Source organism: Poromitra crassiceps (assembly GCF_964638095.1).
Source record: "Poromitra crassiceps genome assembly, chromosome: 8".
Lineage (NCBI taxonomy): Eukaryota > Metazoa > Chordata > Actinopteri > Beryciformes > Melamphaidae > Poromitra > Poromitra crassiceps.
Window position 1 is genome coordinate 33,363,822 of NC_139629.1, and position 12,354 is coordinate 33,376,175.

Sequence of the window (12,354 nt, forward strand, 5' to 3'; positions counted from 1 at the left end):
ATAAACACATTGCCACACTATTATATAGGCCAGAAGAGATCCTTTTGAGGGGAAACAATTGTATAATTATATCATACTTTTTTTTATTAAATAGTTGCATCCTTTAAAAATAGCTGTGTCATATAACCATTTTTTCAGACAACTGATGCATGCAATTGAATCATTAGTCTGGAATACAGATATTCTATATATGTGCAAGACAAAATAAAAGAAGTATATGATAGGTATTCAGAACAAAACACATTGTTAATTTATTAGGAACACCTGCTTAGTTATGAAATTATCCAATCAGCCAATCATGTGGCAGCAGTGCAATGCATAGGATCATGCAGATACAGGCCAGCAGCTTCAGGCCATGTTCACATCAAACATCAGAATGAAGGAGGGAAAGGTTCTCTTTGGCGGTGGCAGGTTGTTGGTGAAAGACGGGCTGCTTTGAGTATTTCTCAAACTGCTGCTCTCCTGGGATTCTCACACACAACAGTCTCTAGTCTAGAGTTGACACAGAATGGTGAGCTGCTGATGGTTCCAATCACAACATTTAGACATCATCCACGAGAGATGCGTCATATATACATGGCTGTATTTGAAGACTTGTGCAGGCATATAAGCAAACAACCAATAAAACATACAAGAGAATGACTTTGACTGTACCGTCACTGAGGCTATCCTGCCCTCTGCTCCTCCTCCGGACCCTCTGCTCCTCCTCTTCCTGGATTCTTTTAGCCATTTCCTGCAGAGAAACAGTTCTATTGATTATTATTATTAATCTATTCTATGTGTTTCTATCTGTTTTAGGTGTAGCTAATGAGGAACCCAATTTTAATTTAGGAGCTGGCACGTCACGTCACATAAGCAAATAATCTGTGGCTGCATTAGCTATTTATACTTGCGCTGCATCTTTGATGCTTGGGTTGATTAGCTAGCTACCAATAAATGAGTGACAGCCCCGAGTGCAATTCAATATGACCGACTTCATTTAAAAGTAAGCTAGCCCCCTCTGTAGGCCGACTCTTTCCAATTACAATGATGATCCACATCTTTTGTATCCCCTCAATCCCCAACCCATATCATTTGTTAGTAATAAGGTCATACTTCTCTCAGAAGACTCATTTCTCCTCATTTTATCAATCATCCGTGGAACTAATTGGGTTAATTATCACAACCAATGCAAGATTCAAATCAATCAGATACCCTGATTTTCTGTCAAGCAAAAACACTCAACGACACACCACAAACTGAATACAGGCTGCGATGGCTGAACAATGATTAAATCATTGCAAAATGTCTCCCACATCCAACCGACTCTCTCTCTCTCTCCCCCACTAGTGTGAGCGATGAGGTTCTACCACTGGTGTGTGGCCATGATGTGACTGTGTGGCTCTGTTTGCTTTCCAGCCTCCACCAGTACGGAAATAATATCATCCAAGTCATTCTCTCATCAGAGGATACAACATGCTGTGCTGTTTTTAACCACAAGAGGGCAGCGTAACATAGCCTGTGTAAAACGAATGCATGCAGTGAGAATGCGTTCATTGGGTCTTCCAAGTAATCACATGAGACAAAGGAAATAATGTTATCAACATGTTTATGATATTATGTCTGTAATTTTTTTTATATTGCAACTTGTAATGGAGAACTCCCTTTCCAAAAAACTATGTAAAACAATACACACAGCATTACTTTCATGTTTGCATTTACTATACATTATGCCCAGACACTTCATATGTTTATGAATGGCTGAGATTTTATGTGCTGAGCAGAAGGGTTTCTCTCCTGTGTTTTAGTTTTTAGTTCAGTCTGATGATGTATGAAAGCCTAATTGAAGAAAGCCTTTACTGATTGAGACTGTTAGTTTAATATAATTATGTCGCTTAATATTCCTTACTCTTGCTTTAAACTGAACTCTTGAGTCTGAATTCCCTTTGAATTGTCGATTTGGTCTATATATGAGCAGTGCGGGTTGAATAAGAAGAAAACTGCAGACCAAACTCGGAGAGCCAGTTTGGAGGCGAGTGGGTTCAAAGCGAGAAGAGAATCTCCGTCCATTCAGTGTGTGGGCTGCATCAAACACGTCTAAAGAGGAGCCATGCTGGGTGACAGAGTGCCATGGTGGGGTGACAGAGTGCCATGGTGGGGTGATCTGGCATCTTCAGAGCAGCTATTCAGCATAAAGCTGGCTCCAGGTGGCCAGGCTGGCTATTTCAGGCAGGCCATGGGGCTGACTGAATGGAAACTTGGAAGCTATGGAGGCCTATAAGAGAAAAGCCAACCTTTTATCTGCTTCACCCTGGGCTCTGCTGAACTTCTAACAGGAGCAGGACAAGCAGGGCTGTTTCACTCATAGTAACGCCTTGTCACTGGGGAATGCTTGTCTGCATGAGAGCTGCTGCTGCACTTCACTGTGTTCTCTGAAGGACAGTCCTCCATGTTCCTCTGCCACACTCTCCTAGGAAAGCCAGTGCTATTAATATGCCATCCAAATCAGCAGATTCTATGAAATATGAAAATGTTTCATAATGAAGTTGGGGGTCTATGGCTAGAAGATCAAATGTCACCACAACGACTAGATCTACCTCCGGTTCTTGTAGCTATGACCTGGAAGCGTCGGACACTCTGCCTTCTGAAGTCCACCTGTTGTGTTAAATGGCCGAACACGCACTAAAAGCATTATGATGCGTGTCAAACTGCCTCGACGCTTTCAGTGCGTTCGGCGCTTAAGCCATAAAAGCTGACGCAGCTCCTTCTGCTTTGCGGTCAGTGAGTACCTCTGCCAGCAGCTCTGCCAGCATCAGCAGACAATTAGCAGCTTGGCATGGCAGGTTAGCTGTGGGAGTGCCACGTGGGAGTGCCACGGGGATCTGGCATTTAAGACCTGCACAGCCTGACGCAGCCTACTGTTCCTTAATTAAAGACACAATCTACAGGGAGGCAAAGATTTAATCAACACAACATCAGAGCCAGTCAGCCTGAAAGGTGGGCGTTCACGCGGTTTATCTTTTGGGCCAACCACAAACCGATAGTATCAATAAAAATCGATACTAAACTTTTTAAACGGATACAATACTCATTTGCAACAGGTATCGATAGGATCGATAAGTATCAATACAAAAAATGTGAAACGGATACAATACTCATTTGCAACAGGTATCAATAGTATCGATAAGTATCAATACTAAACATTTCAAACAGATACAGTACTCATTTGCAACAGTATGGATACCAGCAGTGCTTTCTCTGATTGAAAAATCTAACATACTACTGACTCCCTCCCTGTCATTGGTGGGTATGTGTGGCTTCAACAAGCTCAAAGTGTTCTGATAGGCTGATGACTAGAGCAGGGCTAATCTGCTGTGTCAGTGCAAAGTTTTTAATGAGTTTTATTTGGCCTAGATTATGGAGAAGCGTGCATCTGTCTTCGTTTATTTTTTATGCCTCTTGATGTGTCATCCCCCCCTCTGTGGTATCGAGTACCGATATGTTCCTGGGTATCGGTATCGAAGTAGAACTTCTAGTATCGTGACATCCCTAGCTACTACTATATGTACCCAGTGAACTAGCATGAGAGGTAACCCTAGGCTTTAGCATTTCATTTGGACTGTTCAGACCTGACTATGTCTGCTTTCTGCAGATCTGTTCAAACCCCCTTAATAAGAATGATGTCTGTGTGACCTCACATCCTCCAAACAAGGAGCCTTTATAAGCTTTTCCGAGGCAGCGTCGTCTACAAAGGAAACGGCTAAAGGCGAAAGGAAAATATTATGCCGGAGTGCCCATGTGACCCGGAGTGCCCATGTGACGCAGGCAGCTCCGTCGCTCCGACCGGGAAGTGGAGTGGCAGAGTTGGCCATTTTCCCACAATGCTCCTCTCCATATATAGCTCAATTCCTAACTTCTCTCGGTACCCTTGCCATATGTTTATTGTAAAGCGAATGGTTCTCTCTCTCTCTCTCTCTGTCTCTCACTCACTCACTCACTCACTCACTCACACACACACACACACACACACACACACACACACACACACACACACACACACACACACACACACACACACACACAAATAAAGAGAGGGAGTGTGTACATTGTGGGGTCTGGCTTCTGTGCGTGCACACAGTGAAACAGTCAAACAGCATGGGAGAGGTGATTGATGGGAACCATCTGGGTTGCCCTCCTTGTATCTGGGGTTGCAACTTTGCAAGATGAACTTTTTTTCTTGTTCTTTTTCTACAAACTGTCGGAGGAGGAGGGAGGCTGCTGCTGTGCCATAAATCCAAACAATTCCCCTTTAATTCACATCCCAATGGGTTTAGGACAGTGCTGTTTAACTACAAGAACAAACTAACTCCATATGGTTTAGAAAGGCCTCTTTAGGAGTATTTTAACAATGCTGAACATTGTAATGGGAAGACAGTCAATAACACATGGGTGGAGTCACTCCCTTAATGAGAGAATGCCGCTTTTAGGATAAACTTGTACTTCTCCTGCCTCTTCCTCCAGCTACACAGTAGAGGATGTAGTACTCTTCCTCCAGCTACACAGTAGAGGATGTAGTACGCATGACGAGTGGGCACCTCCAGCCAAACTGAATGTGCGTGTGTGCTGGTGATGCGCGGCCGCAGTTATAACCGCACTGACCGCGGATATCATCAAAATAAACATTCTGAGCAGACGGGTTACGGGCAGAGTGAAATTATCTATCATTAATGAGGAAAATTAATGTTATGTTCTCTAGTCTATGAATGTATTTTAAGCTTCATTTTTCGTCAGGCAGATTGTTAGCCATCTATTGTGTGATAGCAGGACCCCCGAAGGACACCAAAACAGTGGTAAACAAGACCCATGCGCTACGTGAAGGTATATTTGTCCTCTCTTGCTCCATATATGGTCAATGATGTCACTAGAACCTCACAGGGGACTACGCTGAAGACACGTTGGAAAGAGAAGACGCGTTCGTATTTTCCCATACGATGAGGCCAATCCACTGAATCCAGTAAGCTAAACTTAAAGCTATAGCATTCGTTAGCCTAGTAAGCTACATGAGGGCAAGTGCTGACTGGACATATTGTACAGCATGGAAGTTTATTTGGAGTCCTGGACTGCAGCAGAAACCGTAAGTACGTTAGGTCTCCCAAAAGCGAGACTCGCTCCTTTATAGAGTTGTGAAATGTCGGGTGCACGGTGGGCACAGATCTATAAATAGTAGGAAATAATTTGGGCGGATTTAATGGCGGGCGGATGGTTCATACATAGTTCATCCTTGCATCTCTACCGTGTGCACACATGAGCACACTTTGTATGAGGGTTTGATGGTGCCTGCCCCGAGTCAATTAGCAGAGAACCTGCTGGAGCCCTCATGCAGATGTCCAGCAGCTGACAGGTTGTGTGTGTGTGTTTAACAGCTGACTCTGCTCACACAGGTCTCTGATGGCGTTCAGGCAGAGTGGATAAATCAGAGGCCCAGAGCAGCACTTTGCAGCACTCGCCATTCATTACAGACTCATTTAGTCCTCAGAGAGAGAAAGGAGAAGCATATGATCCTCCTGCTGCTAACAGGCCCATAATGAGATGATGTACTGATCCTCCCCGACCTGCTCGTAACGCGCCCAGAATGACATGATATACTGTACAAGTGTGTCCTCGGTGCCGTTTGAGTAGTGTCCTCTAGAGCAGGGGTGGCCAAACTACGGCCCGCGGGCCAACTGCGGCCCGCTGCCAGTTTTTAAGTGGCCCGCCATGAATTTAGAAAAAAAAAAAAAATGTAAAAAAAAAAAAAAAACAGTAAAAAATTTTTTTTTTCTAAAAACGTTTTTCCGTTTTTCTGTTTTAGTGTAGGAAATAATCCCTCAAAACATGTTGCCTTATGAACTTTACTGTCACATCCATGTCTTCCTATTATGTGGACCGTCATTTAATTTCAAGCTAGGTTTGACCTACTCGTAAGGTTTGCATTTAAAAAGGACAAAAAAAAACTCTAAATAGGACATGCATTTTAGAAGAATATGAACGGCTCCCAGCTCACCTCATCCTCCTGCTCCCTCCTGTGTGCCTCCTCTGCACACCTCTGGATCTCCTCCTGGATGAGACGGGCGTACTCTGAGTCGTGCTCCTCTCTTGGGGAGGAACAGACAGAGGAGGAGAGCACGTCTGTTACAGGACTGAAAACACTGCTGTCACAGAGAACTGCTTGCTGACACAGGTTATACAACATGTGCTCACAACAGCAATCCTCATAACAGAGAGGCAAAGCGACCGCCTACTTCCTGCTTCAGCAGCACTGTACCAGAGATCTTCATCCGCCATTTATTTTCCCATAGACATTTCGTAAAACGTTTATAAAATAGTTGTACTTCGTCGAACCAAACGATTCAGCTAACGCTATAATCGGGAAAGACCATAGAACATTTCACTGGGACCAAAACGTAAAAAGATGCGGGTTCAAAGAAAATATTTTTGCAATGTTGTTTTTTAAAAATTTGGTCGGAGTGAAATGTTCTATGGTCTCTCCCGATTATAGCGTTAGCTGAATCGTTTGGTTCGACGAAGTAAAACTATTTTATAAGCATTTTACGAAATGTCTATGGGAAAATAAATGGCGGATGAAAATCTCTGGTACAGTGCTGAAGCAGGAGTGACGTACCACTTTGCCTCTCTATACACTGTGACTTCATAACATTCTGTGTGTATCAGCTGTGTGTGTGTGTGTGTGTGTGTGTGTATCAGCTGTGTGTGTGTGTGTGTGTGTGTGTGTGTGTGTGTGTGTGTGTGTGTGTGTGTGTGTGTGTGTGTGTGTGTGTGTGCATGTGTCTGTGTGTGTGTGTGCGTCCTGTGGGAGGACAGGCAGTGGTGCAGAGTGAGATGTGTTACAGTGTCTTGGAGGGTTCAGGAGCTCCGTACAGCTGTCTGGAGGCCTGTCTGATGAAGGCTCTCTGCTGGCTCCTCTGCTCCTCCTCCTCGTCCTGCAGCCTCTTGGCCATGCGGATGTCATTCTGCACTAGCTGGTTCTTCTGGATGTTGGTGGTGTAGTAATGCTCGACTGTGAGGGGGCGGGAAAGCAGAGGGTAAAGCAGAGTACGTAGTAAAGCAGGGCGTAAAGCAGAGTACGTAGTAAAGCAGGGGATAAGGCAGAGTTCATAGTAAAGTAGAGAGGGTAAGGCAGAGTATGTAGTAAAGCAGAGGGTAAAGCAGAGTGTGTAGTAAAGCAGGGCGTAAAGCAGAGTACGTAGTAAAGCAGGGGATAAGGCAGAGTTCATAGTAAAGTAGAGAGAGTAAAGCAGAGTATGTAGTAAAGCAGAGGGTAAAGCAGAGTGTGTAGTAAAGCAGAGGGTAAAGCAGAGTACGTAGTAGGCCTTCGGGGAGGAAAAAGGAAGGAGCAGCATGTGCCAGTTAGGTTTTGCGCCGCAACAATTAGTCGCCATCATCTAAATTTGTCCACTCTGGATGGTCGTGATTGATGCTTGGTGTTATTTTGAACATGTCTGTGGTGAGCCAGAGCCACCAGAGCACGAGGAGACTGTAAACGCAAACCCAATGATATGTCTCTGTGCTGACTGGACAAGCCACAGCAGGGACTGAAAAAGATGTCTGAGCTGGCTGCCTTGCTGGCTGCCTTGCCCATTCGGTCTTAGAAATACACTATTTGGCCATTAGGAGCGCTGCAACTGTTACACAGGCCTACAAACTGAACACATAACTAACCACTAACGATTATTTTCATAATCGATTAGTCTGTTGATTATTTTCTCGATTCATCGATTAGTTGTTTGGTCTATAAAATGTCAGAAAATGGTAGCAAATGATGATCAGTGTTTCCCAAAGCCCAAGATGATGCCCTCAAATGTCTTAAATATAATATCAGTTTACTGTCATACAGGAGTAAAGAAACCAGAAAATATGCACATTTAAGAAGCTGGAATCAGAGAATTTAGACCTTTTCTCTTAAAATTCTACTCAAACGATTATCAAAATAGTTGTCAATTAATTTTCTGACGATCGACTAATCGATTAATCGTGGCAGCTCTAGTAGATGGTGGTTTGCCATAATGCAGAATCTTATTTCAGTTGGGAAAATTAATGTTGATCAAATTAGAAATGTACAATTGCCAAAGTAATGTCCATGAACTAATAAATGTGATCAAGAAGACACCAATCAAGAACAAAATAATCCTTCGCACTAATCTAGATGAAGAAAGATGTGGTCCTACTCAACTCAACTCATTGAGACAAACATTACAGTGGAGTGTCTGAACACAGATGAGACAGACAACATCATGTAGGTTATATATATATTAATATTACTGTATGCAAAATCATCTCACAACAAGGTAGGCATGACGATGCTGTACTTACTCTCCTGTTCCTGCAGGTTGTGTGCCAGCGCTCCATCCTCCAGCACAGCAAAACCCTGGCACACTGAAACAGCAGAGGACAGCAAAGTCTCATCAACGTAATTACTACAAACACTATATGAATGCTGGAGCAAAAAGGATTTGAGTGGTTTTAAATCTCTTGCATTTGGGATATGTGGGAATGTATTCACAAAACAAAATTCAAAAGAGCAACAGTGAACAGCTGCTCTCTAGTGCCAACCAGACCAGACAAGAGATGAGAGGGACGGTTTGAGAAGACAATAGCTGGCATGGAGGAGCAGAGGAGGTTTTGGCACAGCACTCTCTCTAGAGGGGAACAATAAGCATGGCATACTGTCCCACAATGGCTGTTTATATCACAGACTGAGAGGAAGATGAGTAGCTATCGCTCAAAAAAACGCTACCAAGAGAGCAGCCAACCACCACGCTGACGCAAATTCAACTGTTAAATAAAATCAATCATAAACATCAATCAACTCATCCTAACAGGGTGCAACGTTTTCCACAACAACACGCAATTAGTCACGTCTTTTACTGCGCTGACCAGAGTCATGGATGGACCGGCCAACAGGTCAAACAACAAGAGTCAATGTGACAGCTGCTGCAGTCCGCGGGCCAGACAGACATGCTCTGTTGTTGCTCCGTGTGTGTGTGTGTGTGTGTGTGTGTGTGTGTGTCTGTCTGTCTGTCTGTCTGTGTGTCTGTGTGTGGGTGTGTGTGTGTGTGTACACACGTGTGTGTGTCCCTCTTTGCCCTCACACTAGCTTTCAACTGTGCCCTCCCTGCTGCCAGCCTGGTTACACTGCAATGACTGCAAACTGATTTTTTTTTAGTCTCTCACCTGGAAAACTGAATAACCATTTTAATATTATTGACCAATGATACTCATTCAAGCTGACGATCTCAATTTGATGTTGTAGGAACAACCTTAGAGCTTTTCTTTCCCTTTTACAAATATGCGCTCACTATGACGACTAGCAAATCAACATGCAAAGTTTAGGAATCTCCACTTGCAGCCACTTTCACTGGGAAGCCAGTGCAGAATAGATGGTTCACATCAGAGCAATTTAGAGAGAGTGGCGTCAGCGGAGGACCAAAATGCGTGACTCATTAGCCAATGAACAGCCAGGAAGGGGTCTCGTGCTACTTTTGCATGCTAAAATAAAGCTGATAATGTACAATTTGATTCTAAAAAAAAAAAAAAAAAAAATTCAAAGTACAACACAAACTGTCCATTTTGCTGCAACTCGACAGTGCTGCTTAATCCAGAACCTTACTTAATCCTGGAACTCTTGAGAGTGAAAAACTGGTCCATTGGAGTGAATGGAGATGTGGCGACTCTTCTATATACACGGCTCTGGTACACATGTATGTGAAACCTCTGAGGCTGTGTGTGTGTGAAGCCCACACAAGGCTTTGAACAGCAGCTCTCTGAACAGCACAGCAGCTCCCCTCTGATTCTCCCCATCCACCCACTCTGTGCCTTCATCTCCACATCCACCCACTCTGTGCCTTCATCTCCACATCCACCCACTCTGTTCCTGCATCTCCACTATCCTCTGATCCCACAGTCCAGCCACCTGCTGGTAGACGTGCTAATAAAACATATCGATGTCATGCCATTATTAACCCTCTTCCCCACCTTGTCCTTCAGCAGAAAGCTGACACCTGGGACAGCGACGGGGGGGGCAGGGGGGCTTAAAGAAAAATGTGACAATTAGACAAAAGCAAGCGATCCCAGATGTGAGAAGTCAAACAAAGGCAAAGCCGAGAAGGAACACAGTTTACTAGTGAGTGACCACCGCAATGCAGAGCTGCATCACTCTTTGATCTGCACTCAGTCTGAACAGCTTCAGCAGCACAGTGCTGCAGACTGTTATGCTCATCGATAAACATGCAGAGTGTTTAGTACAGATTACATTTGTCTGGAGAGCTCTGCATGCTGCGTGTGTTTAAGTCTGTCAAACAAAACTCTCAAGTTACACCGGAGAAAATAAACATTCCATGTTTGAAAGACAGACACCGTAACACCGTAAGCCTCTCTGTACTTCATCTGACCACACAAACAAAGCCTTTATATACTTTGCTAACTGGCATGTTAGCATCACAGAACTTAGCAGACTTTTCCTGTGGACAGCACAGCACTTAAGAGATTAGGGCAGTTAGTTAGCCTGGCTGCAGACAGAGGGGAAAGCCTCCTAGGCGGAGCCAGGAGCAGAGCCAATTAAAAACACCTGTCCTGGATAATAATCCCTGGCTGAGCCCGTCAGAGCACACCGACTGGCCCCGCCCCCACGTCTACGTTTTACATGCACACTGATATTATTATTATGATGAGTATTATGTTTATGAGCCTATTATGTTTATGAGCCGGCACATGCAAATCCCATATCCTGTTTAAAACACCTGTATAAGCTTGTATAACTGCTATGTAGTGGGTTTGCGGGATATTCATTGTAAACATCAGCTACTGTAAAATAAATGCGTAAAATAAAAATATTATGTATATAGATTCCAATATTACCTGGGATACTGAAGATCGTATCCTGTTTACTGTTGTTGTTGTTGTTGTTGTTGTTTGCAATCTGCACAAGCTCAATGTTTGCAGGAGAACACAAGAACAAATTCTGTTTCTTTGTATGGGCTGGATTTTTGACAGGTTATTAAAGCTGCATATAAACAGCATATCCCCAAACAGGACAAGGTGCAGAATATGAGACATTATCTTGAATATTGTGTGAATGCAACACGTAGCCAATTTGTGAGCAACAGGAAGGGAATGTTGTGACGATCCTCCTCCCACTCTCCTGGCCTGGCTTTGCAGGAGCCTGGTGCTGGGCTCGTTAGGCTGATTGAGTGCACCTGGTGTACTCCCTGAGCTTAAAAGCCTTCAGACAATAGACCCTTTTCACGGGAGCCATTTTGTGTCGAAAAGGCAGGGTAAACACAGGTGCAAGCAAAACACTAATGAGGGTTTCCAACTTCCACGATGACAGAAAGGACCTGGGACGGACCGGGGGTTCGAACCCCGGACCTTCTTGCTAACCACTGAGCCACCGTGCCGTCCCGTGTGGTGATGTAACAGAATACTATCAATATTTAATCAGCCCGAACACACGATCACCAGCAAGCAGAGTGGGAGGGTGATCATCACACATTCAACTCTGATGCTCAGATCCAATGAAAGGATTCCTTCCTATGGGATTCCAAATGCAAGCATGGAAAAAAACAGATAAAGATCTCTGAGGATCTACTTTCCAACGCATCATCCATACAGCAGATAACACAGTCTACAGCACAGCAGAGGAACTGATCACACACCCTCAAGCACACAGTCGTCGCAGAAGGATGCTTCTCTGAGGCCATTTACACCTGGCATCAACATGTGTTTTGTCATCAGATTGCAATCTGATGAGAGAAAACGCATGTTAACGAACGCCAGGTGTAAATGGATCTGATTGCAATCTGATGGCAGAAAAAGACATGTTAATGCCAGGTGTAAATGGCCTCTCTGTGCTTGACACTAGTATCTTATATTCACCTCATGTTTCCCCCTTTGTTCTCCTGGAAGACTTTTTTTATTACATTTTTTTTATTAAAAAAAAAACCTGTATTTTTCTCCCATTTTCTCCCCATTTGTACTTGGCCGATTCCCCCTGCTGTCCCAGTCGTTGCTCCACCCCCTTTGCCGATCTGGGGAGAGCCAAAGACTAGCACATGCTTCCTCCGGACCTCCAATACACGTACAGTTGCCAGCCGCTTCTTTTCACCTGACGGCAACGTAACGCGTGGGAGGAGCATGTCATCCCCCCTCCCCCAGTTCCCCTCCCCCCAAACAGGTGCATCGACGAACCAGAGGAGGCGCTAGTGCAGCAACCAGGACTCATACCTAGTCTCTTAAAACACTCGTTGGCTCCTGCATTTTGCTTCCGCCTGCCCGTCTGTACCTCATAGAGGAGAAAGTTGGTCAAAACGTAAATAAGGC

At 44.2% G+C, this 12,354-nt stretch overlaps 1 protein-coding gene across 3 annotated transcripts in view; it reads right to left on the reverse strand.

Annotated features, from left to right (window-relative positions):
* Positions 1–12,354, reverse strand: part of ccdc187 (coiled-coil domain containing 187) — a 30,004-nt gene that overhangs the window by 10,456 nt on the left and 7,194 nt on the right. For 2 of the 3 annotated variants that reach the window (XM_083641788.1, XM_083641787.1), the window contains exons 3-6: positions 8,350–8,412; positions 6,868–7,036; positions 6,023–6,113; positions 655–733 (exon numbers count right to left, since the gene is read on the reverse strand). In XM_083641788.1, coding sequence (XP_083497914.1) covers positions 655–733; positions 6,023–6,113; positions 6,868–7,036; positions 8,350–8,412 — 402 coding nt within the window. The remainder of the gene's footprint in view (positions 1–654; positions 734–6,022; positions 6,114–6,867; positions 7,037–8,349; positions 8,413–12,354) is intronic. The other variant, XM_083641789.1, reaches the window with a different exon arrangement.